Source organism: Nicotiana tomentosiformis, chromosome 2, assembly GCF_000390325.3.
Source record: "Nicotiana tomentosiformis chromosome 2, ASM39032v3, whole genome shotgun sequence".
Classification (NCBI taxonomy): domain Eukaryota; kingdom Viridiplantae; phylum Streptophyta; class Magnoliopsida; order Solanales; family Solanaceae; genus Nicotiana; species Nicotiana tomentosiformis.
The window spans coordinates 58840254-58867289 of NC_090813.1; the positions used below are offsets into that span (position 1 = coordinate 58840254).

At 36.9% G+C, this 27036-nt stretch overlaps 1 protein-coding gene across 4 annotated transcripts in view; it reads left to right on the top strand.

The window, feature by feature from the left end:
- The first annotated feature begins 5231 nt into the window (after window positions 1-5231).
- Window positions 5232-27036, top strand: part of LOC104093815 (187-kDa microtubule-associated protein AIR9) — a 32229-nt gene continuing 10424 nt past the window's right edge. The window contains exons 1-31 of one of the 4 annotated variants that reach the window (XM_018769939.3): window positions 5232-5527; window positions 5741-5855; window positions 6138-7094; window positions 9971-10042; window positions 10877-10942; window positions 11095-11166; window positions 11288-11353; window positions 11511-11573; window positions 11654-11719; window positions 12481-12580; window positions 12785-12886; window positions 14271-14503; window positions 14591-14705; window positions 16041-16161; window positions 16282-16457; window positions 16921-17056; window positions 18445-18545; window positions 18620-18667; window positions 19537-19721; window positions 19836-19953; window positions 20044-20171; window positions 20999-21167; window positions 21874-21992; window positions 22202-22370; window positions 22598-22682; window positions 22772-22845; window positions 22919-23038; window positions 23368-23563; window positions 23681-23802; window positions 25043-25250; window positions 25510-25583. In XM_018769939.3, the coding sequence (XP_018625455.1) occupies window positions 6180-7094; window positions 9971-10042; window positions 10877-10942; window positions 11095-11166; window positions 11288-11353; window positions 11511-11573; window positions 11654-11719; window positions 12481-12580; window positions 12785-12886; window positions 14271-14503; window positions 14591-14705; window positions 16041-16161; window positions 16282-16457; window positions 16921-17056; window positions 18445-18545; window positions 18620-18667; window positions 19537-19721; window positions 19836-19953; window positions 20044-20171; window positions 20999-21167; window positions 21874-21992; window positions 22202-22370; window positions 22598-22682; window positions 22772-22845; window positions 22919-23038; window positions 23368-23563; window positions 23681-23802; window positions 25043-25250; window positions 25510-25583 (4219 nt within the window). In that variant the 5' untranslated portion in view covers window positions 5232-5527; window positions 5741-5855; window positions 6138-6179. The remainder of the gene's footprint in view (window positions 5528-5740; window positions 5856-6137; window positions 7095-9970; window positions 10043-10876; window positions 10943-11094; window positions 11167-11287; window positions 11354-11510; window positions 11574-11653; window positions 11720-12480; window positions 12581-12784; window positions 12887-14270; window positions 14504-14590; window positions 14706-16040; window positions 16162-16281; window positions 16458-16920; window positions 17057-18444; window positions 18546-18619; window positions 18668-19536; window positions 19722-19835; window positions 19954-20043; window positions 20172-20998; window positions 21168-21873; window positions 21993-22201; window positions 22371-22597; window positions 22683-22771; window positions 22846-22918; window positions 23039-23367; window positions 23564-23680; window positions 23803-25042; window positions 25251-25509; window positions 25584-27036) is intronic. The other 3 variants (XM_018769944.3, XM_009599632.4, XM_009599646.4) reach the window with 3 other exon arrangements.

Sequence of the window (27036 nt, forward strand, 5' to 3'; positions counted from 1 at the left end):
TGTTACACCTTATTCAATGGCCCTCATAATTGACATTAAAGAAGGGCATGGTCCTAGGACCTTGTTCCTTAGGTGCAGCTATAAATAGTGAGCTATGTTATTATTGTAAATGACACGACTTTTCTCGCAAACTTACGATATAATCAATCAAAAGATTTATACAATTTTACATTCTTGTTCCTTAGTTTCATCATTGTTGTGCCCGGAAGCTCTGCCCCCTGAATTACTGTTTTTCGTGATTTTATCTTTATTTCAAGGCCAAGTATTGCGCATTTCTTTAATTATTTTATTATTTTAGGATTAAATTAATTTACTTATCTAGAAATCACGTATAAATTCAACTGTACCGTTTTACGGGTAAACAATTCATAATTATAAGGGTAGAATGATATTTGTACACATTTTCTAGAAATTTATTTATTATTATTTTAGTCTACAGAACAATATTATAACAATATTGTGTTTTGCGATCTTCATTTTAATATCTTTGTTACCACACTTTAATTGTCCATTTTTATATGCATAATCAAATTGAGAGTTGCTTTCTTTATAATTTACGAGCTGCCAAAAGAGAAGTTACTCCTGTATATATTATCGAGAAACAACATTCTTGAAAGGGATTAATCATATTGATGTTTACTCGTAAAACGGTAGAGTTAAATTTATTCGTGATTTCTAGACAAGTGAATTAATTTGATAAAAAAGATAATGAAATAACCGATAAAATATAAAATACTTAGCCTTAGAATGTAGATGAAATGACAGAACTAATGAGTCCGGGAACAGGGTTTACGGGCACAACAATAATGAGATCAAAAGCAAGAGAATAAAATTATATTAAAATATTGTATAGAATGTGTGGTTGATAGCCATAAAATCCTTGTCCTTACAATGATAAAAAAGCTTACTATTTATAGCTACGTCTAGGAAATGATGTCTTAGGATCATGCCCTTCTTTAACATCAATTATGAGGGCCATTGATGAAGATGTAACGTTAGACATAAATGCCAAATTCCTTATAATGAGCAATCATCCTTAATGCTGCAAAATATTTTTGAATTAAATGTTATCAAGCACAAAGCATTTAATACTCTTTTTATGATCGTTATTCTTTTCAGTGACAAGCGGAATAGCTATGTTCGGTGGCCATCCCCATCTTCCGTTCCACGTGTCCTTCCTTTAAGTGACCACGTGTTATGTCGTATTTTTCCCTCTACATATAGCCCCCTACTTTCTGGTGACACTATCTTGAGTTACCGGGAGTTGGTAGAAAATACCTTTTTTGGTAGGAATTACTATAACTCCCTTTGAAGTTTTCTAACAATTGATTATTCCCATAACAAGCATCGAGAAAACTCACTAACTCGTCTGTGACATCAATCATTTGATCGATATTTGGCAATGGGAACGAGTCTTTCGGGTACGCCTTATTAAGATCCTTATAATCTACGCACATGTAAAATTTATTATTTTTCTTAGGAACTACTACTATATTGGCTAACTAGTCCAGATATCTTACCTCTCGTATTGAACCAATATTAAGTAAACAGGTTACATCTTCTTTGACGAATTTATTCGTTGCTTCAGTAATATGGCGTTTCTTTTGCCTTACCGGAGGTATGTTGGGATCCAAGCTTAACTTGTGTACGGCTACCTCTGTTGGAATTCTTGTCATATCCTCGTGCGACCATGCAAAACAATCAGCGTTAATTTTAAGGAATTCGATAAAAGCAGACCTGAGCTCCGGGTGCAGTCTTGCTCCCAAATGGAATTTCATTTCTATGAATTCTTCGAACAACGCAACTTGCTCCAGTTCTTTTGCCGTGGACTTCATCACGTCCGTTTCTTATGGTACTTGAAAATACCTTGGTACCTAGTATTGTTCCGACTCTTCTGTCCCCGGGCTAACTTCATCTGGTTCGGGGGCAGGTGTCGGTTCCGGTAATTGCTATGCTGCACGTTCCTTTCCTTTGCTACTGGAGATCGAAATTACATTCATATGCCTTGATGCCGGTTGATCACCCCTTATTTGTTTGATCCCCCCGGGTGTCGGAAAATTTAACAATTGGTGATATATTAAAGGCACAACTTTCATCTCATGCGATCATGGTCTTCCCAAGATAATGTTATACTCCATGTCTCCATCTACCACTTCGAAGAGAGTTGTCTTCATTACTTCCTCAACGTTCGTGAGCAACAAAATTTCTCCCCGGGTTGTCACTCTTGTAAGATTGAATCCAGCGCGGAGTTTCGTTGCCGGGATAATGCTTCCGGCGAGTTTAGCTTGCTTCAGTACTCTCAATTATATGATATTAGCTGAACTTCCTAGATCCACTAAAACACATTTAATTTTAAAATCTAACACATTTAAAGAATTACCAGTGCTTCATTGTGCGGTAGCAGTAATTCGTCTGCATCTTCGTCCGTAAATGCGATATCGTCTTCCCGGAGCCTTTTATTATGAGTTATTAATACTTGTGTCTTCTTCGCTGCCGAATATGTGACCCCGTTAATTTTATTTACTCCAAAGATCATGATGATTGTTTGGTGTGGGGGTTCTTCTCTTGCTTTTGAGGTTTTCGCGTCGCCCATGTTTCGACCTTAATTGTTTTTAGCTCGATCACTGAAGAAATCTCTGAGGTGACCATTCTTTAACAATATTGCCACTTCTTCCCGGAGGTGTCGGTAGTCCCTAGTCCGATGGCCGTTAGTGCTATGGTATTCACACCATAAATTGGGATCCCTCTGACTAGGATCATATTTCATAAGTCTTAGGAATCGCTCCTCTTTGATATTTCTTATGGCCGATACCAACTCCACCACACTGACGTTGAAGTTATACTCCAACAACCTTGGGTAAGAAGAATCTCGCGGCCCTGAGATTTCTCTATCCTTTAGTGATCTGTTATTCCAGCCACGATCGGTTCTTCTATCAATGGTGAACTTGTCTACTGTCCGGAAGCTCCTGCCACGACCTTCTGTCCGCTCGTAGGGCAAAAACCAGCCCCTCGAAGTCTGTATATCCATGTCAATATCAACTTTCATTTTTTCTCTATTATTCTCCCGTCCTTTGGTCGACAATGGAAAGCTAACCTAATCGTCTTCGACCCTTATTTTCGACTCGTACCGGTTGTGGACATCCGCCCAAGTCGTCACTTGAAACTCAACCAAACTTTCCTTCAACTTCAGGGAAGCGGCCGAACTTCTCGAATTTAAACCTTTATTGAACGTTTGAGCCGCCCATTCATCCGGTACCGTTGGTAGTAACATCCTTTCCTTCTAGAATCGGGCAACGAACTCTCGTAATAATTCGGATTCTCTCAGCTCGATCCTGTATATGTCAGCTTTTCGGGCTTGTACCTTTCTGGCACTTGCATCAGTTTTGATGAAAGAATCCGCGAGCATCTCAAAGGAACCTATGGAATGCTCAGGCAATAATGAATACAACGTTAAAGCTCCCCTTGTGAGAGTCTCACCAATTATTTTCAGCAACACGAACTTAATTTCGCGAGGAGCCAAATCATTTTCTTTCACTGCTATTGTGTAGGTGGTAATGTGCTCATATGGATCTGAAGTTCCGTCACACTTTGGCACTTCGGGCATTTTGAACCTCTTCAGGATTAATTCCGGGGCTGCGCTCGGTTTATATGGTAATTGAATATATTTTTTCGAGTTTGGGCCTTTTAGCGCTGGTGGTGCGCCCAAGATTTGATTCATGCGAGCGTTTACTTCCTTCATGAACCGCAAAAGTTCATCATTGAACGGATCGTTCTCGTTGTTGAGGCCGGATCTACTCCCCCAACCCCGTCGGAGCCAACTTCGCCCCTAGGAGTGTTATTATCAACTCTTTGCGTCGCCTGGTTCGTGGGAACATCAGGAGGAACTGGATCTCGCTTGTTTGCATTATTTGAGGCACCCGATAATGCATGCTTCAGTTCCGTCATAACCTGATCCTGCCACGTGGGATGGCCTATAATGATTGCATGTTGCTCCTGCAAGACCCTTACTTTATCCGCCACATGCCCCTCATCAGCATCATCAGTAGTTGTCTCCCGAACCTGTTGAGGGTAGCACCTGTCATGTACCAGCGTTGCGTCATTCCCCTTATTGTGAGTATCACTGATTGAATCCTCGAAATGAGGTTGTTCCCATTGAATTTCAGGGTTGCGTATACCGTTAACAGTGTTATCTGCCATTTCTTTTGTGATTTTGCTAAGACAAAATATTAAAACACGTTAGTAAAAAAAGGCAAGGATTAATTTAATCGCATGACTGTCTAGCCCCACGTTGGACGCCAAACTGTTTATCCGTAAAACCGTATAATTGAATTTGTTCGTGGTTTCTACTTTCTAGACAAGTGAATTAATTTGATCCAAAAGATAATGAAATAACCGATGAAATATAAAATGCTTAGCCTTAAAATGTAGATGGAATGAAAGAGCTGATGAATCTGGGAACAAGGTTTTCGGGCATAACAATAATGAGATCAAAAGCGAGAGAATAAAATTATATTAAAATGCTGTATAGAATGTAGTGTAAGTTAGCCAGAATTTTTCTGTCCTTACAATGATAGCATAGCTCACTACTTATAGCTACGTCTAGGAAATGAGGTTTTAGGATCATGCCCTTCTTTAATGTCAATTACGAGGGCCATTGATGAAGATGTAATGTCAGACATAAATGCCAAATTCCTTGTAACGAATCATCATTATATTCTGTATTAAATGTTATCGGGCGCAAAGCATTTAATACTCTTTTTATGATCGTTATTTTTTCGATGACAAGCAGAATAACTATGTTCGGTGGCTATCCCATCTTAGATGTTCCACGTGTCCTCCTTTAAGCGGTCACGTGTCACGTCATATTTTTCCGTATACCATTGAAAACCTAATTGAAAACCTAATTGAAAATAGGCTTAACACCACAAATTAATACTATCAAAATTGCAATATACAACTATAGTTATATTATTTATATCGAAAATGAAATGCCAACTAAATATAGTATAATGTAAATTTATATCGAATCTTATACAAAAATCTTTGTAATCTCGGTAATCAAACCGACTCCGTATAGAAGATTAATTACTCCGTAGAATTTACTCCAATATTTTAGTTACATATACATAAACCTATTCCTTCTAGAAAACGGATAATGAAAATTTGAATATAAATGTTCCCCGGGCACAACATAGTCACCCGCGTGCAGACAACGGTTGCGCATTTCAGGATGAAAGCAATAATGTAATGTCATTGTCCCGTGTTTTTCTCACTCTCACCTTTCCTATTGGCTTTCACCAAATATCTCTCTCTTTCCTTATTATCAGCTTCAGTTACATTCACTCACTCTCTCTCCCACTTTTCTTTCCCACGCTTCGAAAACTCCCATATGGATTCTCTACTTTACTAGTCTCTACTACACTGCTTTTCTTCTTTTTTCTTGCCCCAAAACCCTAAAGAAAAAGAAGCGGAAATGGTCTAGGTGTTTGTTGAACCACCTCTTTCACCAGATCTATACTCTATCTAGGTATGTACCAAAACCCAACTGCTTTCTTGCTTTTTTGTTTTTTCGCTTCTTGATCTTTACTGAAGTGGTGCTCCAATGTAGGAAAAATATCCCTGATTTTTAGCTCTAAAGAAGCTGCTTTCTTGGTTTTCTTGTTTAGTGTAAAAGGTGCTATAGTTTTGGTTAAAAGAAGATGCGTTCTTGCCTTCCTTTTTTGGAATGTGATGTTACTAGGGTTGTTTGGAATTTTTAGCTACAAAGAAGCTGCTTTTTTGCTACTTTGTTCATTTTGCGTGGTGGGGTTTTACTGGAAATTGGAAAAGAAGTGCTTGAATTTTAGCCAGAAAAGGTGCATTCTTGCTCTTTCTTTGTTTACATTTGGGGTGGTGATTATAGTAGGGTTCTGAGGGAATGTGACAAATGCTTGAATTTCTGCTAAAGAAGTTGCACTTTTGTGTTAGATCTGGGACGAAGATTTTTTTGTATAATTGTCACCGTGCTTACACTGAATGCCGGTGATGCTCTGTTAGTTCTCTATATCAGTACTACAACCCCCCCCCCCCCCCCCACAAAGAAGATGTCTTTTGTGCTAATTCCTGCTTTGTTTGTTTGTTTGTTTGTTTTGAGACAGTTTTAGTTAGACAGGTAATTGTTCTTGAAGAACTTGTTGCGAATGGGCGACCAAGTTTTCATATCCACTGAAGACTCGGTGGAAGAGAGCCAAACTTCAGAGATAATAGAGAAGCCACCTCTGCCACAGGATTTTGTTGAACAGCCACAAAGGTCAGAGTTACTGAAGCAATCATCAGCAGAGAGTGTGAAAACATCTTCTAGGAGAGTGAGACCGAGTTCAACAACCCAAAATGGGGCAACAAATGTTGGGACAGCGAAGAGGAAAACTGGAATAACAGATGGTACTGATTCTAGTTCCAGAGGTGTTAAATCAACTCTGACAAAATCAACCTTTAGTAGCACTTCACGAATTTCAGGAACACCTCCAGGCCCAAGAAGGAATAGCACTGGTGGTTTGCCTGAAAAACAGCCAACAACAGTAACTAAACGACCTAGTGCTACTAGTGTTGGTTCAGGTACAGCTAAAAAGAGTAGCTCTTTGGCCACAGATCCTATGAGGCGATCTCTTCCTGAAATTCGAAAGAGCACATTGCCTTCCACCAATGCTAGAACTACAACTCGATCAAGTACATCAGAGACTAGAAGATCAGTTCCAATTTCGCCCCTTACGAAGACTCCAAGAGCATCGGTTAGTTCTGATGCAAGCAACCAAGAATCTGTTAAGAAAACCTCAGCTAAATTATCATCACCATCACTTTCCTCTGCAAGGAGGAGTGCCTCTTCGTCATTGGACAGCACTGTTAGTAGTGTCTCAACTAGGAAGTTCACTACGAAATTGTCTTCTTCAGCTGCACGGTCACCTTCTGTTTCTACTGGATCCAAGGCTGGTTCATTGTCAACATCGCTGGACAGAAGTACTAGTTCATCCAGTAGGAAGAAAGGGGGGACTCTTGAAAGTCGTGATTCACGCCTTATTATGCTTCCTAAAGTGGAGACCAAAGCTGGTGATGATGTGGTAATAACATGTCCCTCTATCCTTCTTTTTGCAAATATAAATTCTAGTTAACGCTAAATTAAACATGAATGAAAACATTTTTTCATTATACCTCTTCCTAAGGTGGATAAATTACCTTTTCATAACAGCTGCTCCACTAGTACCCTTTTTCTTCTAAGGGTGATCTTTAATAATAATGCTCATAGGTTCAAGAAATAAAGTAAGGGTTATGACACGGACAAAGCAATATTATTTAGAAGGCTTAAAATGGGAGCTACTCGGTTCTCAAGCATCAAACTGTTGGTTTTAGTGCTGATGGTGAGCGTGAGACATACGTCGTATTCCTGTTTTTAGATCCTTGTGCTGCGGCACTTTACCTAATCCTCGCATGGAATGCTATATTTAAAGAATACCATAAAACACTGTTAGTAGACAGAACACGTGTCTATATTATAGATGTCGCATTTGGAGTTGGTTAGTGATGTAGAATCACTGTTACAACTTATAGAAGCATTGTATAGACAGTCAGGGAATTTCTGTTTTGTTTTCTCTCTTTGTCTTTTCTGGATGTAAATACAACACTCTCTTTGTGCTGATTTTTTGACATCTCAAATACTTACCTCTTAAAAAAAAAGAATATCATAAAATCCATTTAGTTTCCCCTTTTTCTAATTTTTTTTTTTGATGAAATAAGGTGTTCCATTACCAAAAGGCATCAAGTAGATGCGAATTACAAAAGTAACGAAATGGAGAAAGAAAAAAAATAAGAATTGTAGCTCCCTTTACAGTGTCAATCTAAGACCAGGGAGCTAACAAAGTCCAAAAATTGGTCAGTGCTCATTACCGAAGCTAACTTAGTCCAACAAAAAAGATTGAGCAGGCAAATAGCTTTGAGAGTGTGATTTGGAGTTGAGATTCCATCAAATCATCTTCTATTCCTCTCATTCCATAAACACCAGAAAATAGCACCAGGGATCATCAACCAGATTTTCTTGATGGTCTTGTCAACTCTCCATAAACTCCAGCTCAATTGAGCCTCTTTCATATTCTGTGGCATGACCCAATGCAAGTCAAAAATGCAAAGGAACATATTCCAAAGGTCAAAAGCCACAGGGCAGTGCAAAAACAGGTGGTTGACAGTTTCTGCATCTCCCAGACATAGATAACACCTGTTAATCAACTGGAAACCTCTTCTGTTGAGGTTGTTTTGAGTTAAGCAGGCCTCATTGAGGGCGATCCGGTTGTGGCAAATGACTTTGATAGGTAGTTTGGTCTTCCATATTAACTTCCAGGGCCATGCATCTATCATCTGGTTCTGGGAACCAATCTGCCTGTAGCATTCTTTTGCTACCATTTCTGTTTTGAGCTATAGAGGAATTCTGGTGGACAACAATCTGATATAGGCTAGGATACTAAACCATGAGTGAAGTGTTGTTTAGCCATTTATCTTTCCAGAATCTTATGTGAACCCCATTGCCTGGTTTGAAGTGGATGTACTGGAAAAATTCATTCCCCAATTTACTGATGTACTTCCAAGGACCCACACCATAGGGTGCATTAGAACTTTTAGTGCTCCAGTTATCTCTTTTCCCATGCTTGGCAGTGATCACTTCCTTCCATAGGCTTGATTCTCCCGTGCCATATCTCCAAAGCCACTTCATTAGTAGCCATTTATTGTGGGTTCCCCTTTTTTAATGTTAAACCTTCATATAATTTTAGCTATTGCAGATACTGTCTCACAAATTTCCACTTTTCCATAGTGATTGGTTCTTCTACCTATCAGAACAAAAAACATGATTTTTCAGGCTAATTATGCTTTTTGAATTTTTTTTTTTGATGACCGAGAAATCCGTCTGGGGTCGATCCTTTGGACCAACCGCAGCCTTCGAAACTCGTGGATAATGGACCCGCCCCTCTACCCTTCTCCACTTAAATACCAGGCTTTGCTTTGCATGGTGTGGGGGCTTGAACCTGTGACCTAAGACACAAATCCACCACCCTTTGCCACTTGAGCTAGGCCCTGGGGGCGCCTTTTGAATTATACCTTTTAACTTAAAAGCTTTTGAAGTACCCCCTAATTTCAATTGTTTCTTTAAAGGAGTTATACAGTAAATTTCTTTTGCTTTGAACTATACTTCTTTACCTAAAATCTTCTACAACATACATTAGATTCATTTGATACCATCTTTTTAGAGGAGAGAAGTTTTTTTTTTTGATTGTTTTCTGTGGACTATCATGATTGTGGGGCTCTGTTCTAATGACAAGCAGTGCTTGATCAGCTTTGTTAATCATCTCAAAATATGGACTATATTTTAAGTTAGGTTTTCTAATTGTAGTTAGATGGTCTCAAATGTGATGTATTTCATCTTGTGGATGGAAAAATGCCTGCTTAGGTTATCTATTTGCTGTATTTCTCTTCCTATCAAAATACCTCCCAATACAAAGTCAAAATTACTGTCACAGTATATAGGTTAAGACCTTAAGTAAACACTATATTCATGCAAGAATATAGACTCTATTGGAAAACAATATATTGGTAGGAGCATTTAGTACGTTCAAAGAGATAGTTTGGGTCTTTGGTTGGTATTTTTTTTTTGTGCCAAGCTAGCTATCCTGGCAAGATTTTAGGTTGGTTAGTCTTAATAATACACGAGCATATTTTGCAGATTAACCAACTTCAATAATTCAATGCTAAGCTTTTACAGCTGTTTTGTTCTGTGATTTCCTTAAATGTTCTCCATTTTGTTTGTCTATGAAATATTTTTTTCTCCATTTTGCTTCAGTTGAAACTCTCTTGGTAAGTTCATATGATATATTCCCTCTGTTCATTAGGAAGAAAAAGGTTCTTTGGTGATCTTACTAACTATTGAAGCTTCATCCCTTCATTTTTCTTCAAGCGCTTGGATCTGAGGGGCCATAGAATACGCAGTCTCAACAATGGTGGGCTGAACTTGTTGCCAAATTTAGAGGTAACTAACAGTGATTCTATCTTATTTTACTTTTCAGAGGTTTCCCTGTTTACAACATGTTCCTTGCTGATGAGAGAGGAGTGAACAATCATAAAGGACTCTGTTGGACATGTTACCATTTAGTTCAGCAGATAAGATTCTCTGAAAGCATTCTTCATCAAAAAAAAAAAATCTCTAAAAGTATTCTTTACATTCGTCTTGCCAATGCCCTGTAAAGAAGTTGCCCCTGACAGTGTGATTCACGTTTGCCAGATGTAACCAGATTGGACTACAAATCCCATCTGGGCTCCAACAATGCTATCTCTGACAAGGTTTAACTACAAAATTGAGATTTTACAGTATTTTGTGGGTATAAAAATGCAATGCTGCCTCTAATCAATTTGATTGGAAAATTTAGTTTGCTATGATATTTTGAGTTTTGAAGTATGGCTTTTGACTCGTTAGCATGATATTTACACTTCCAAAAAAACATATATAGTCTTCAAGAAGGAGATCACTGGCATGAACAGAAAGCTCTCTGTATAAACATGTGACCTAGAGAGACTAAAACTTTGCTCACTAATATTCTACTTATAGTGTGGTTTTTCTTTCTTTCCAATTTGAACATATTCCTATGAACGTGCACTCTTGCTCTTCCCAAGAAGGTGCAATCTTTATAGGTTTCTTTATATTCAAGTCTGAAGCTGTTCTTTTATGCCTAATGGTAACTCTAGTATGGTAATTAAAGAAGTTTGAAGTGGTTGGTGTGTATCTTTTCTGATATAGGAAGACTCAGTTATTATTTCGAGTACACCGAACAAAGTTATTATTTTACCAATATATTTTATTTTGCAGTTTGTTTACCTCAGGGACAATCTCTTATCGGTGTTGGATGGTATTGAAATACTGACTAGGGTGAAGGTCAGTTTTTTTTTTGTATATTTATGTACAGTTAAAAAGTATATTTCTTCAGATTTTGCGCTTCGACACTACTAGGGAGGATGATGTAATCATGTAATTCTCTTGTTATTTTCACTCATAGAAATCTGATAAATTGATATTTTACTCTTTAGGTTCTAGATTTGAGCTTCAATGATTTCAAAGGTCCTGGATTTGAACCACTTGAGAATTGCAAAGCTCTTCAGGTCAGCACTTTTCTTAATATATTTTCTATTTCAAAGATTTACATGACTGATGGCGGTTACTCTTTCAGTGGAAAGGCTCTGAAATAATTTGTCATTCTTGATTAACCTTTTGACCTTTTAGCAACTCTATCTTGCTGGAAATCAAATTACATCACTCATAAGCCTTCCAGAGCTTCCCAATTTAGAAGTAAGTCTTTGAACATCTGCACCACTGCTTGTTCAGAATCACAGCAGTATTCACTGTGCATGTTCAATACCTACTCTAGCTTATGTTGTTTTCTTAACTATCGAAAAGAGAATGAAACAGTAGCTTATTGGTTTTTCCTTTGGCTGTTAAATTTCAGTTCCTATCTGTTGCTCAGAATAAGTTAAAATCTCTTTCAATGGCCAGTCAGCCTCGGTTACAGGTTAATCTCTGATTTTTATCTTTTGTTACTTCTTGCTGCTTGTATGATTAGAACCTACATCACATATATTTATTTTGCAGGTCTTAGCTGCGAGCAAGAATAAAATCTCTACACTGAAAGGATTCCCGTATTTACCTTCTCTTGAGGTTAGTAATAAACATCTAGTCAACTTCCGATTATTGTTAGATGTCTTATGTGTTTAAATGATGAACATCATATTGCTATTTGGTAAAAGGAGTGATAGCGGTTCATAAAACATGGAAAGATAGTGCAGTGAACTATTGACATATGAATTAGTGTATCCCTTTCCATCCTCAATTAGTTTACTTAAGTGGTCTGAGTCTCTCAGATGCCTCAAAATATTTCTGAAAACAAGTTATGTAGTGTTGATGGGCACTGGATACAATGACACTACAAGTATGCATACTGTTTGCTTAATTCTTTCGTGTTGGACTGGTCAGACGACAAACTAAAGAGAGATCCTGATAGCTATAGTGCGCACCGTATCTAGGTGTTCTCATTGGAAGTACTATCAAAAAGATGTTCTCATTAGAAGTGTTAAACTAAGCAGACAGTAACATTAATCTGAAAAAAGCTAACAGTAATATTACTTGTTTTTTTACATGGAATAGCTGAATAGGAAATCTTCTCTTGTCATTTCTTAATTAAAAAAAATGCTTTTGCTGGTTCTTGACTTGATTCTGTAATATCTGATAACTCTTATAATGATAGACACTGAGAGCTCTCTCTATTTGAGTGCACATTTGAATTAGAAGTTGTTCTATATTAATATGCACATACTTTTCCATATTTTGACTTTTTAATGTTGAATGCCGGGTAATTTAGTATGCTTAAGGATGTCTTTTGAGTTGCCTGAGTTATTCTTTTTTTCCATGACGAGCTGCAGCATTTACGTGTGGAGGAGAATCCTATCCTTAAGATGCGTCACCTAGAGGCAGCTTCCATTTTGCTTGTGGGCCCTACATTAAAAAAGTTCAATGATAAAGGTACAGTACTTTGGTTAATTCTTGCTTTTCTTATGGTAATCTGCATCCTTTGATTTTTGTTGAATATGATTTCTCATTTCATAGTACTGCTTGTTATTTCCTTCTAAAGGAAATTATATGGGGATTTATTTACTATTTTACATTCTGATACTACAAATTCCTCTCATGTAACTTGTAAGTTTCTGATGCAAAATTTGTTTTTAGATCTCTCTCGTGAGGAGGTAGCACTAGCTAAACGTTATCCCTCTCACACTCCCTTGTGCATCAGAGGCGGTTGGGAATTTTGTCGTCCAGAACAAGCTGTTGGTGAGTTCTCAAGGATCTTCTATTATTAAATTGGCTGATTCAGTGATAATCTCTCTTTGCATAATTTTACGCACAAGAAGTCTCCTTATATCCTTAAGTGGCGTCAGTTGAAACCAGGTGTGTAAGATTTGTTTGTTGAACTGGGTGATATGCTGTACTCTATGTACCAACATAGCCTTGGTACGTATCCATGCTTGAGCTAAACTTTGACTAGTCTATTGAAATTGGATTAGCATCCGTCGCCATTAGGAGCTAGTCTTTCTGTGGGGTCCAATGACTTAATTCATGCAAAGACACACATAGATGTTTAATCAAGTGGGCATGGAATTGGTTCTCTGGTTTCTACTACTTCTTTTGTTTACATCATTTTATCAAACTTCTGCTGGTAAGAGGCAAGATAAAGGTGTAGAACAGTCTCGACATCTATAAACATAAGTTAGAGGCTATAGGAGAGAGAATCCAGCTTCTCTCTTCAACAATAACTCAGAGTGATCACCTGTGACATTGGAGGATTTTACCAAAGTGCTGTAAGAAATTCCAACATATGCAGGGAATTTAGCTGTAAGAGTTTTTGATCGGTGAATTTAGCTGTAAGATTTTACCATAACACTATTGTGTAAAAGGATTCATATGACTGCCTTGGCCTCCATCGAGCTGTTTGGACAATTTAGATTTCTTATGCTCCTAATGTTTGGGGCATTCCCGCTATTATATATCCGCTCTTCGATGCTTGCTGCGCCCTCTTCTCTGTGCCAGAAATCAGAATGGTATTTCCTAACAATCTACATTCTCCAGAAAAAAAGTTGCTTTTTGTGGTTTCTTGTTTTATCTATGCAGATAGCTGCTTGGAGCTTGAAGAAAATATATGTTTGTGCTGCTGCACGTAGCTTGATGGATATTAGTTCACTGACACAATTATAGTATTAGGTTTTCTCACATGCTGCCTTCTAGATACTTTTTTATATATAACATAATAGAAAAGTGCTTTAAGGAATTTGCTGGCACATATCAAGCACAATGTTAATGTTGTATACTCTTGGAGCATAATGGCAATCACTTGTTGCATTGATGATTGGGTGGGATTCCTGGCATGTAACTTTTTTGTTTAGTTCTTGCCATCTAGTTCTTATATACCGGGGATTTCCCACTTATTTGTAAAATCTAAATACAAATAAAAAGGTGAAGATAATTGATGTTTGTTTGGTTTCAAACATACTTTCTTAGTTGCATTTCATCTGTGTACCTTATTAGGTTATCATCTTATAATTTCTTATAATGGAGCTTAAATTGATGTCTTCTCTCAGATATAACAGAATTTGTATGCCAGCTGATTTTCTTTCATTCAGTTTTAATTCTTCATCTCAAAGACTTCTCTCTTCCACAGATTCAACTTTTCGCTTTCTGCTTGAGCAATGGAAGGAACAACTTCCTCAAGGTTACCTGCTCAAAGAAGCTTTTATAGACCAGCCATTTGAGGAAGATGCTTGCTACTGCCACTTCAATTTTGTTAAGGATGAAGCTGAGAATACTGATTCTGACATAAACCTGAAATACCAATGGTTTATAGGAGAGAGAACTCCATCAAACTTCACAGAAATACATGGTGCAACGAGGGAGGTAATACTTTTCAGCTCCTCCATTTGAGGTTCTGTGTTTTTATATCCATGAGACATCAAATATATAATTATAGCTTCCTATGATCAGTCCTATTGGCCAAAGCATGAAGACATTGGTAGAATCTTGAAAGTGGTGTGTACCCCGAAGCTGGGAGAGACGGAATATCCCACTATTTTTGCAATATCTTCTCCAGTTTCGCCTGGTATGTTATTTTTTTGTTTATTGAAATAACAAAATAATGATGAAGTGACTTATCAGAAAAAAAGTTAATGTTGAAATGACATGTACTCCCTCTTTCTCTAAGATATTTGAAATTTACGCCTCAAAAGATTGAAAACTAGTTTGTGTTTTACATAAAAAATTTCTGTCCCAACAAGAATAACACTATAATTATTTGGGAAAGAAAACAGATTTATCTTTGGGTACAACATTTTCCTTTTTATATTTTAAACTATAGAAAATTGTGATTTTATTATACTTTTGTGTAGTTCCACTAGATAAATATGCAAAAGTGTAATTTAATAAAAAAGAAAAGAAATTGATGTCAATTGTCAAATTCACTTAGAAAATTAGATAATTTGACACTCCTCAGATCTGAGCTCCGTTATTCTTTTTGAGACAGTGGGAATAATCGAAAATATATGTTTGAGGAATTGTATTTCAATTTTTAAATTTGCAAATGTATTCGCTTGCTAATTTATGCTATGTCCAATCTCATCTAGGTAGACTGTTAAGTGCTTGGGCAATGTTAACGATAATCAAACAGGGATTATTGTGAATTCTGCTAGACCTATTATCGAGAATCCTGCTAGGCAATTATGCTTTTTATCTATTCTGGTCCAACTAACACGACTGGGGGCTGCTAAGGTGCTACATTTTGTATGTGTCTGTGTAGTTGACCCCTCAGAACAGGAAAAAGAGGAAGAAAACAATAGAAACATCCATTTGACAGATTTTAAAACACTTGTTAACTTCTAGTACTTGTCAAAAGAAAATGTGCTTATTCATCTCATTAAGAACCAAGTCAAGTCTCATCCTTGTACGATGAACAAGGTTTTTTGTAACTGTAAATATGGTTGCTAGCACCACCTTGGTGCTGATGAATACACATGTTACCTTTCTCAGAAAAAAAAAATACCAAGTCAAGTCTCTCAATGCAAAGGGATAAGTTCTGATTTTTTTTGACAAGTATATAACTACAAGTTCAACAAAAAATTTTAAATTTTAAATTAGCTAGAGGCATGAATACACATGTTACCTTTCTCAGAAAAAAAAAATACCAAGTCAAGTCTCTCAATGCAAAGGGATAAAGTTTTGATTTTTTTTTTTGACAAGTATAACCACAAGTTCAACAAAAAAAGCTGAAATTTTAAATTAGCTAGAGGCATTATCTATTGTTTCTATTATCTTCAATGGCTGGTGTTTTTGCTGAAGTATTTGCGTGTCTTGTTGTTAGTTAACTGTCTCTTGCTTTTCTATGGGCTATCAGTTATATCATCTTTCGTTCTTTTTTTTTTTCCATTTTCTTTTGGTAAAGGAACTGGAGACCCGAAAGTATTGAAGATTGAAGTATGTGGGGATTTATTAGAAGGAAACATAATTCGAGGCCACGCAGAAATTGCATGGTGCGGTGGAACCCCAGGCAAAAGCATTTCCAGGTGAGATGATTATCTTAAGTTGCAGCTATAGTACTAGTCAGATTTTAAAGATCGTAATTTTTGACAAAACTTGTCCACCATTAATATGAAGTATTAACTTTCTGGCATAACCTCTTTCAGTTGGTTAAGGAAAAGATGGAACAACAGCCCAGTGGTCATTGTTGGTGCTGAAGAAGAGGAATATCAGTTGACCCTTGATGATGTTGATTCGTGTTTGGTGTTTATGTATACCCCTATGACAGAGGAAGGTGCCAAAGGAGAACCTCAATATGCTATAACAGATTATGTGAAAGCAGGTTTGGAGTTGGATTCATTTGTTATCGAGCCATTAAACTTCAAGAAGGTTGCAATATGACTGACTGCCAATGATTTAATATGGAAGAACATGTCCATTCCTAAGGAAAAATTGAAGTTCAGCCATAAAATACAGAATTTTCTTTGCTTTTATGTCATTTATGTTTTAGCTTCTCAATGACATTCTACATAGGGGGTTTATGCATGTTAAGATGGTAGCTTGATGGGCAAACTAACCTCCTCTTAATATGGAGATATTCATAGCAGCGCAGCTTCTAAGTTATGAAAAACTTAGGCAGCGGCTTCAGGGATTGACATTACCTATTTTCTCTAGCTCACTTTGGTCAATCATTCTAAGCAGTCTTTCTTGATTATACCTTCATTTTTTTTTTGGTGGCTGAAATAGTTTCATTGGTAACTGCCTGATGGTAGGATGGTCACTAAGTTAGAATTTTCTGCTGACAGCTCCTCCATCAGTGAGTGATGTACAAATTTCTGGAGATGTTGTCGAAGGCAATATCATAAGAGGAGTTGGGAACTATTTCGGAGGAAGAGAAGGACCCAGCAAGTTCGAGTGGTTGCGTGAAGATAAGGATACAAGGTAAGTTGTCTTGTTCTCTTCTCAGATCGACGAGCGTATCAATTGGTTAAAAATCAATTTTAGCAGTTTTTAGTTCTTGCATATTTACTATTATTTGGAATATTTTGGATTGTTAATGCCACTTGTCTATTTAAATAGGTGCAGATAACTATCTTGCTTTCTTTATTATTGATTTTATATAGGTCACACATGATTGTGCAAGGCTTTCCAACTTTAACGGGTTTCCCATGTTGAGTTATATAGGTCTCCCGCATTGGTTTTAAAAGGGTTTCAAAAGAGTTAAGAAGGTTTTGGGCACCCATTATCTTAAAGTTTTGGGTTGGATGTTCAGATTCCCACACAAGTTCTCATTAAGTAAACCACAATCAGGTTGCCCGTGCAGGGTGGTTGTTATATGTCCATCATACGTTTTAACAGGAGCTTCCAAAGGGGTTTATAGAGGTCTTGTGTTACTCCAACCATTTCCTTATGGTTTTGAGTTAGATATTCAAAATATTTCAAAAGATTATTACTCCCTCCATTTCAATTTATATGAGGTAGTTTGATTCATCACACAGTTTAAGATAAAAAAGAAGACTTTTGAAACATGTGGTCTTAAAAGCTTAAGGGATAAAAGGTTTGTGGGGCCATGACATTTGTCTGGCTATAAAAGCTTCTCATTAAGGGTGAAATAGGTAAAATGAAAAGTTTAAAATTGCATGGACCAATCTTTTAGTTTGCTCTAGCTTACCCAATTGTGACTACTTAATGGAAGTGATCACAACTTCTTAGGTGACTCAGCTTGAAAAAGCAATTGCAACCATTCAGTCTTTTAAAATCAAGTAGGCATTACCCTAAGGCTGTTTGTATAGTTTCGGATGCGGCTACAATGAACGCTTCACTAATTTTGGCTCAGCCTATAAAAACCTTTTGGCTTGTTTTTGATGTAATATACCTTTTGTATTATGTACTATTTTTGTTAGAATCCCACATGATTGTGTATGTACTATAGTCTCCATATTTCGCCTTGGACATATTACCAATTGAGCTAGCATTTGGGGTGAGTTAGGCTTATTGTCCATTTTCTTAACATGGTGGCAAAGCAAGTGGAAGTTCAAATCCCACTGCCACCATTGATTTTTTTTTTTTTTTTTTTTTTTTTGTGTGTGTGTTTGACCCATGAAGAAGAATCAAGGCCTGCACATTAGGGAGTGTGTTGGAGACATCAATTAGGAAATAAAAGTATGTTCTATCTAGCAATTTAAGCTTTTAGATGAGGTGATCATACACTTTCAAAAATATTGCTATTCCGTGTAGGTTGATGTCCGCTTCTTTACCTGGTTGATCTTGTTTGACAAGTCTTTTTAACTTGCCTTATATTCTTTTCTTTGGCTGGGGTGTGGCTACAGGGAATTCGTGCTGGTATCATCTGGTACAAATGAATATACTTTGACAAAAGAGGATGTTGGCTGGTGCTTGGCTTTTGTTTATATACCCGTGAATTTTGAAGGTCAGATAATTTGTAATTTAATTCCATCTTCTTTACAGTCCATGACCGTTGTAACATCTGACTGTGCTTTGCAGGACAGGAGGGGAAATCTCTATCGATAGTTTCACAGAAAGTCAAGCAAGGTTTGCTTTTCTAATGTTTCATAAGTTAGCATCCTGAGTTTGTTTCATGAAGTCGATCTTTCGTCAGGGAAGGAATATACAACATAATCTTTCACTTTGAGAATAGGATACTCTGGCCTATTGGTCAATCTTGGATGTGATGTTTAGGTGTATTGATCATTTTTTTTTATAAAAGGTAAATAATTTTATTAATAATGGGAAAATCTCCTCTATACAAGAAGTATACCAAAACTAACAGAATATACAACATAATATGGACAAATTTTATATTATACCTCTGACAACTGACATAAGTTGTGTAAGATGCTCTTATTATTTTGACAAGTGGCCCGCTGTGTGTCCACCTCACAAGAAAACACTGGCTCTCTTTCTACTCTCCACGTCCCATGGCCCGTGCTCCCTCCATTCTTCTTGTTCAGGTCTTTCCAGCTCCCATCACCTCCCAACAGCGCTGCATAGGTTTGCTGAAGCCGAATTATACAAGCCTACTTAATTGATCAAATTCCACATGTTATGGCCTGTATCTTTATGTAACTTCTTCAAAATTTGATATGATTTTAGCTACTCCCTCGGTTTCAATTTATGTGAACCTATTTCCGTTTTAGTCCGTGCCAAAAAGAATGACCCCTTTCCTTATTTGGGAACAATTTACCTTTATGCAATCATTTATAGCCACATAAAATATATGTGCCTCATTTTACACCACAAGTTCAAAAGTTTTCTCTCTTTTCTTATACTCCGTGCCCAGTCAAATAGGTTCACATAAATTGAAATGGAGTGAGTATAAGTTATCAGTATTCTACAGAGTGAAACAATGTCGGTTTGTGGGTCTTATTGTTTTTTTAAAAAAATTTAAATTGCTGTTCCAGCTCCTCCTAAAGTGACAAATGTAAAGATAATTGGTGAACTAAAGGAGGGCAGTAAAATAACGGTAGCTGGTATTGTTACCGGAGGAACTGAAGGTGCCAGCAGAGTTCAGTGGTTTAAAACAAGTTCATCAACATTCGAGGGTGAGAGCTGTCTTGATGCATTAAGTACATCCAAAATTGCAAAGGTAATAGATGTTTAGGTTAAGCTTTTGAATTTCAGCTCCTACACGTGATGCATGAAATCAATACTTAATCATTAAAAATGATGTGTCAAATCAGTAAATGTCTGTTTCCTTCAGGCATTCCGCATACCTTTAGGAGCTGTTGGCTACTATATTGTTGCAAAATTTACTCCAATGGCTCCAGATGGTGAAGCTGGTGAATCAGTCTATGTCATTTCCGAAAGATCTGCTGAGAGTAAGTATAATGCATTAAAATTTCACCTGTTACGTTTGCGCATTTGTTCTTAACTTCGAATAATCAATAAGCATGGATGTTTTCTTGCAGCACTTCCACCCAGCCTTAACTTTTTATCTCTGACTGGTGATTATGCCGAAGGTGGAATAATGACCGCATCTTATGGTTATATTGGGGGTCATGAGGGAAAAAGTATTTACAGTTGGTATCTTCACGAGGTAGAGCGCCATCTTCTTGCCTCAGCTTGACTGTAGGCTGTATTCTCTAGATTCTTTTTCAGAGTCCTAGCCTGATTGCAGAGAGAAAAAGAGCAGATCATGTTTATATCTACTCTGTCGGACTGGTATGTTATGCATGGTGCTGAATGGAGAATAAGTGAGAATATTCTCTGAAGCAGAGTATCCTGTTCTCAGTTCAAATGAACTTCGAATATAGAAACTTCAGAATTTCATCAAATTCAAGTAACGAATGGGAAACTAATACTTGGATGATTGTTTATATGAGAGTTAGCGATTCGCTTTTTCTAAATGTGCTAAAATTCTCAACTTCCACGAGGACAGAACAAAAGGAAAAAAATCAAGAAACATTAACACTGTCTTACCATATGAAGGATGCAGAATGCTGAGATGTAAAGTAAAAACAAAATGGATTCTGGTGTTGTTCCTTACAAACTGAGATTAAAATCTATTTGAGTCGTATTATAGGAAACCATATACTCTATATTTTATGTTGCTGTAATGAATATATACCTCTTAATGTTTCAACGAAGCGACTGTTATGAAGAACAAACAATTTTTGTTTTCTTTCTTTTTGAAGAACTCTTAATACATAATTTCTTTGTGTGGGTTATCATTAAGTCTTAATTACCGTGAATACTGTGAGCTTATCCATGCTTATCATAGTTTCTCAAGTTTTAAGGTGGTTATAGGGATATCAATTTAACTGGCTGGCTAGCAGTTCTTAGATTGCATGATACTTTATTCTAACTTAATATGATCTTTTATTATTGTTTTTAGCTATCAATGACTGGTTCCTCTTACTGCAGGTTGAAAATGACTCAGGTGCTATAATTCCCGAGTTTTCGGGTCTTCTTCAATATCGTATTACCAAAGATGCAATTGGTAAATTCATATCTTTCAAATGTACCCCAGTTCGTGACGATGGGACAGTGGGTGAGCCAAGAACTTGTATGGGACAGGAGCGTGTTCGCCCAGGTAATGCTGCATTTCCACATGTTGGGATCAATTGCAAGAATTGTTATGATTTTTGGACTTCTGTATAGAATATTCTTAGTGCTTACAGATGGTATCAGAGCTTGCTGCGGTCCAGGATTTTAATATATTTTCTTGTTCACAAAACTCCACGAGTAAAGCATAACCCTTGCTTTGATCCCTACATTTTTTTATTGTCTAGAACTAATGCACTTCACTTACTGGGTGCCAGAAAATTCAATTTGCTGTGTTTCTTGCAAAAAGCATTCTAATATTATAGGTTTTATGTAAAACAATCTCAGATTGTGATGGAGGTTACTTTTAACCTTCTTGGAAAAGAGGGACCGGAGTTTCTCTTGAAACATGCTATGGACATGACCATCTATTGTGCTCTTGGGGTTTATTGATCATTTGTTACTTAACTGGTATCTGATGAAATTTATGTTCCCCTGTTATCACCTGGCTTTAGGAAGAGAGCTAGAAAGCTTCTGTCCCTAATATCCTTATCAAAGTCTGTGTCCTCTTTTCAAAGCCTTATTCCATTTTTTCTCTGCCAACTAGCACGGCGCACATTTAATTACCCTGACATTGTTCAAGGTTCACAAGAGCTATATGGTTGCAGAAATCTTATGCTGCTTTTTCATGGACTTTGACTTCATTTATTTGTTTGCCATCTAATGTTTTCTTATTGTGTTCTTGCATGGTGTAGGAACCCCAAGATTGCTTTCTCTACGAATAGCCGGGACTGCAGTTGAAGGCACCGCACTAAACGTTGAGAAGAAATATTGGGGTGGTGAAGAGGGAGATTCAGTTTACCGCTGGTTCCGGGTATTTGAATGTGCCTTAAATGCTTAAATCTCTTTACAAGCAAATAAGTTGAGATCTCTATGTTTCCTCTAAGGCCCAAAAGTAGCCCAAGTACTTCTGTTGTCTTATAACGTGATGGATTGAAATTTTGAATTTTTCTATACCAAGGGGAAGAAGTGTAGATTTATAATGGTGACACAAGGTAACTAAGTATGCATGTTACTGTGCAGACTAGTTCAAGTGGCACAAACCTAGAAGTCAATGATGCTAGAACTTCCTCATACAAGCTCTCTATAGGTGATATTGGATTTTCAATATATGTGTCCTGTGAACCTGTTCGAAATGATTGGGCTCGTGGTCCTATTGTTATCTCGGAACAAGTTGGACCCATTGTTCCAGGTATTACTATCACCAAATGAATCTCTGCATATGAATAGGTTGACATGAACTATTATTAGTTTCTCGACTTCTAAATTGGTTGATGAAAAGATTACTTTTTCTATGGAACGAGATTACTTTCAGTTTGCTAGTTATTTAAAATAGACATGCAACCATGCTGATTACCTTATTTTTTAAGTTCAAAATTATACTTAGAGATGAGTTATTTCTAAAACACTTCACTGCAGGGCCACCGACTTGCCATTCTCTTGAATTTCAAGGATCTTTGGTTGAAGGAGAACGTGTGAGCTTCCTTGCATCTTATAGTGGAGGGTATGGTTATAGCGTAAAATCATCCATCTAGAGCTTCAGTTTCTGAAATCATTTTAGTTTGGTCCGAAGTTTAAAGTGTTCATGTGCAGGGAGAAGGGAGAGTGCCTACATGAATGGCTTAGAGTGAACCCTGATGGTGTCAAAGACAAAATTAGCTGTGGTGGTAGGGACATATATTGTTATATTTTATTTTAAGAGTGCAAAAAACGTGGTGAGCAACTCAGTTTTACTGGCAGAGTTTCTGGATTTGACTCTTGAGGATGTCGATAAATGCATAGAGCTTATTTTTACGCCGATCCGCAAAGATGCATTAAAAGGAAGCTCTAGGAGCATATTATCTTGCCAAGTAGCTCCTGGTATGTCGTTTGCTCCTACATAATCTTTTTATTAGATAAGGCACTTTCCTTGCCAATCTTTTTTTGCCAAATAACATATCTTTGGTAATTCATGATACCGGAATGACATTAGCAGATTAGCTAGGATATGAAATTTTCTCAAACGTTTTAACTTTTTACAGCTTTTTATCTTCACGAACTTTTAACAGCTTAACCCTGCATTGTTTTGTTGTGTTGCTCCGTGCAGTTAACCTCCATAATTACATTGTTTGACTTTGCACTTTTTCTTCTGCTGTTGAATTCATTCATATGAAGTACTTCTACCTGATATTGACCTTGCATTGGGATAGGAGACCCAATTGGTGTTGAACTGTCAATTCCTGAATGCTGCGAGGGTGAGACAATAGTTCCCAAGTGGAGATACTTTGGAGGACAAGAAGGTGATGGTGAATATGTTTGGTATAGAAGTAAGAATAAGCTTCTTGAATCTGCTCTGCTGGACTTGCCTTGCGTTATAAAGGATGTACATGTTTGTGCAAGGACTTTGTAAGTCTTCTTCCGAGTAATAATTAATAACTTTGCCTACTTGTTGAAAGAAACTGAAAAAAACATCAAAAGTTTCTTTATGGTGCTAGTAATCCTTTTTGAATATGTATTTTCCAGAACATATAAGCCATTGCTTGAAGATGTGGGAGCATATTTGGCATTATATTGGCTGCCAATTCGCATCGATGGCAAATCTGGGAACCCATTAGCATCAGTTTGCGAGTCTCCTGTCTCTCCAGGTAGACCTTGATTTGTACTTCTGAGTAGATATTTCTCTCCCTTCCCCATTACTGATAACACCGTATAATTTTTTTGTTGATGAGGTAAATAATTTTTAATTAACAATTGGGGACTAAATTCAAGCCGTATACCAAAAAAAGAGAACCTATACCAAAATATGGTTCTCAACATAAGAGATCCAATCCTCTATACTAATAGGGACCTCATGAGTACACACCATAAAGAAACTAGGAACAAAAGACTACTTTGCAATTTTTACAAATCTTGTTCCACCCCCTTCAAATGCCCTCCTATTTCTCTCTTTCCATATAACGCACATGATTGCTAAGGGAGCGACACTCCATGCCCTTGGACTTCTCTTCCTGCTCATGTGAGCCCAACACGCAATGCCTCCTTCACTGTACCTGGCATATCACCCATTGCAACCCAAACAAATTAAGGATCGCCCTCCACAAACGATTAGCCACTTGACAAATGCAATAGGAGATGATCTATATCTTCGCCCGAGCTTTTGCACATGAAGCACCAACTAACATAGGTGATCCTTCTCTTTCTCAGATTTACCACTGTCAAAATCACTCCCCTCGCCGTCAACCACACAGAGAAACACACCTTTCTTGGTTCTCTGGGAATCCAAATAGAGTATTGACTAATGAGGGAAAATGTGTTCCTCTCACTAATAACCTCTTGTAATAAGATTTAATACCATATGATCTTGCAATGATATTGTTAACTCTATAGCATGAGATAGTATATTCTATTTTGGAGCTTCCTATTGAAGTTTTAGGATTTGTTGTTTCTTTAACTGCATACTCTAGGTTTATATGAAAGTTATATTGTAGCTCCTGACAAGATGTGCTGAGTTCTGAATTAATAGCATGTTCCCTTTCAAGTAGGATTATTCTTGCTATTGGTTATATGATGCTTGATACTCCCTCCACTTCATTTTATATGGCGATGGTTTACTGGTCTCGAATTTTAAGAAATAATGACTTTTGGCACATACCAAAATTACTCGTAGAACTTGTCGTCCTAAATTTGCCAATACATTTCTAGGGCTATAAGAGCATGTCAACAAGGGTAAAATAAGAAGTTCAAAGTTAAATAGTTTCCAATATATAAAGGTGCCCTCCTTTTCTGAACAAACTAAAAAGGAAAGAATGCCATATAAAATGAAACGTAGGGTGTCTTTGCTTATTTTAAAGTTGTACTGAACATGTCTTGTGAAATATGTGGCAGCTTTTCCAGTAGTTTCTAATGTTCGCGTGAAGGAGCTCTCATCCAGTATTTACCTTGGGGAGGGAGAGTATTTTGGTGGTCATGAAGGATCAAGCTTGTTTAGCTGGTATAGAGAAACTGATGAGGGAACAATCACTCTCATCAATGGAGCATGTTCTAAAACTTATGAAGTTGTAGATGAAGATTACGATTGTCGTTTGCTTTTTGGGTAACAGCTTCTCTAAGATTTTGGCTTTGCTTTTGAAGTGTTATGTTGTGAGATACAGGCGCATAGTAGTTGATGCTTATAGATGCGGATTAATTCCTTGTTCGCTGCCTGTATGTTTCTTCTGTTTCTTGAATAATCTTGTTAAATAAAAATAAAAATCAAAACAAACAAATGACAAATGGAAACTAAAAACTTTAAGGAAGGGATGTGCATGCGTAGTCTTTTTTTCTTTCTAAAACATGTTACCCAAAATTTGCAGATATACACCAGTTCGTTCAGATTCAGTCATTGGAGAACTCAGGTTATCCGAGCCAACTCATGTGATTCTCCCAGGTATTTTCCTGATCATAGAATCTGAAATGACAAAGAAGTCTATTGTATGCCATCATTCCTAGGTCCTTATGAATGAGTTTTTTTTGTTGTACTAGTTTGAGATAGCCCTGCCACTCTTCACCTTCACATGATTGAAATGTTCTGGTGCCACTGTGGGGCATTACACCGGAGATTAGAAGTAATTGAGAAATATAAGAGAATGACGTACTGGTAATAAAGAGCATGTGTTGAGGTTCACACATGTCTAGATTCATTGAATTTGAGTAAGAAAAATATTATAGTAGTCTATGGGATATGTTAGGATGTTATCTATTTAGTTATAGTATATTTACTATCTTATTAGGCAATAGAAGTCTTACCTATCATAATGTACGTAGCATAAAACTCTTCTATAAGGAGCCCTCTTGTACATTGTTGGTTAATCAAATCTCTTCTCAGTGGTGAACTGACATGGTCACCGGCCGGTGCTCATGCGAGCACCCATGATCTTCAATAGACAAATGTTGCAACTGTTAACAGACAGAAATATGAGGTGCAACTACCTCTGGGTTTCAGGGTTCAATTCCTGTTTGAATAAAAAAATTTCATGGTTAGATCTTCTTTTTGTCCTCTTCTTCATTCATGGCTGATTCTTCTTTTCTGTCCTTTTTTGCTTTTCCTTCTTTCCCTTATTTTTTGCTTTTCCTTCTTTCCCTTATTTTTTGCTTTTCCTTCTTTCCTTTTTTTCTTTTTATTTTCCCTTTTTACAAACACAAAGACATTAGCTACCAAGTGAGGATGTCTAATGGCTAGAGCAGTAAAACAACAAACACATTTACTTGCACAAGCTAGTCATATTTTTGTTTTAGGAAATATAAAATCCTCTTCGAAGACAACTGTGAATAGAATGATCTTCTTTTGTAATAACATTAATTGTAGTTTGCTTGTAAAGTTTTTGTCCGTGCATTTATACTATGTGGTTGATAGCAACTTTATGTTAAAAACAATGGAGCATCTATAACTTTAAAGTTCATGGTCTGCTACTGTCTCTTCTACTTCCACAATTGACGATGGAATTAACACAAGGAATGAAATCTTTGATTACTTATCAAAAATTCTTTGATGAAAAAATTCTTTGATTACTTATCAAAAAGAAAAAATGGACACAAGGAAATGAAAAACTAGAAGGCGATGAGAAATTAGAGATAGAATTTAGAAAGAAAGGATAGATTCTAGTAAAGGAAGCAACTAGTCAACCACAAGTATAGACTTGTAACATACTAATTAGCATCAATCACAAGAATAAAACCAACGGGAAAGAGAAATTAAACTCATACATGAATACTTGCTAGAAGAATTCAAGAGAGGTTCAATTGAAGAGGATTAGGACAATCTCACAAAGGGATCTCAAGAGAGTTCTTTATCAACAATCCATCATAAACTAATAGACTCTCTATTTATGGTGATGCTAAGC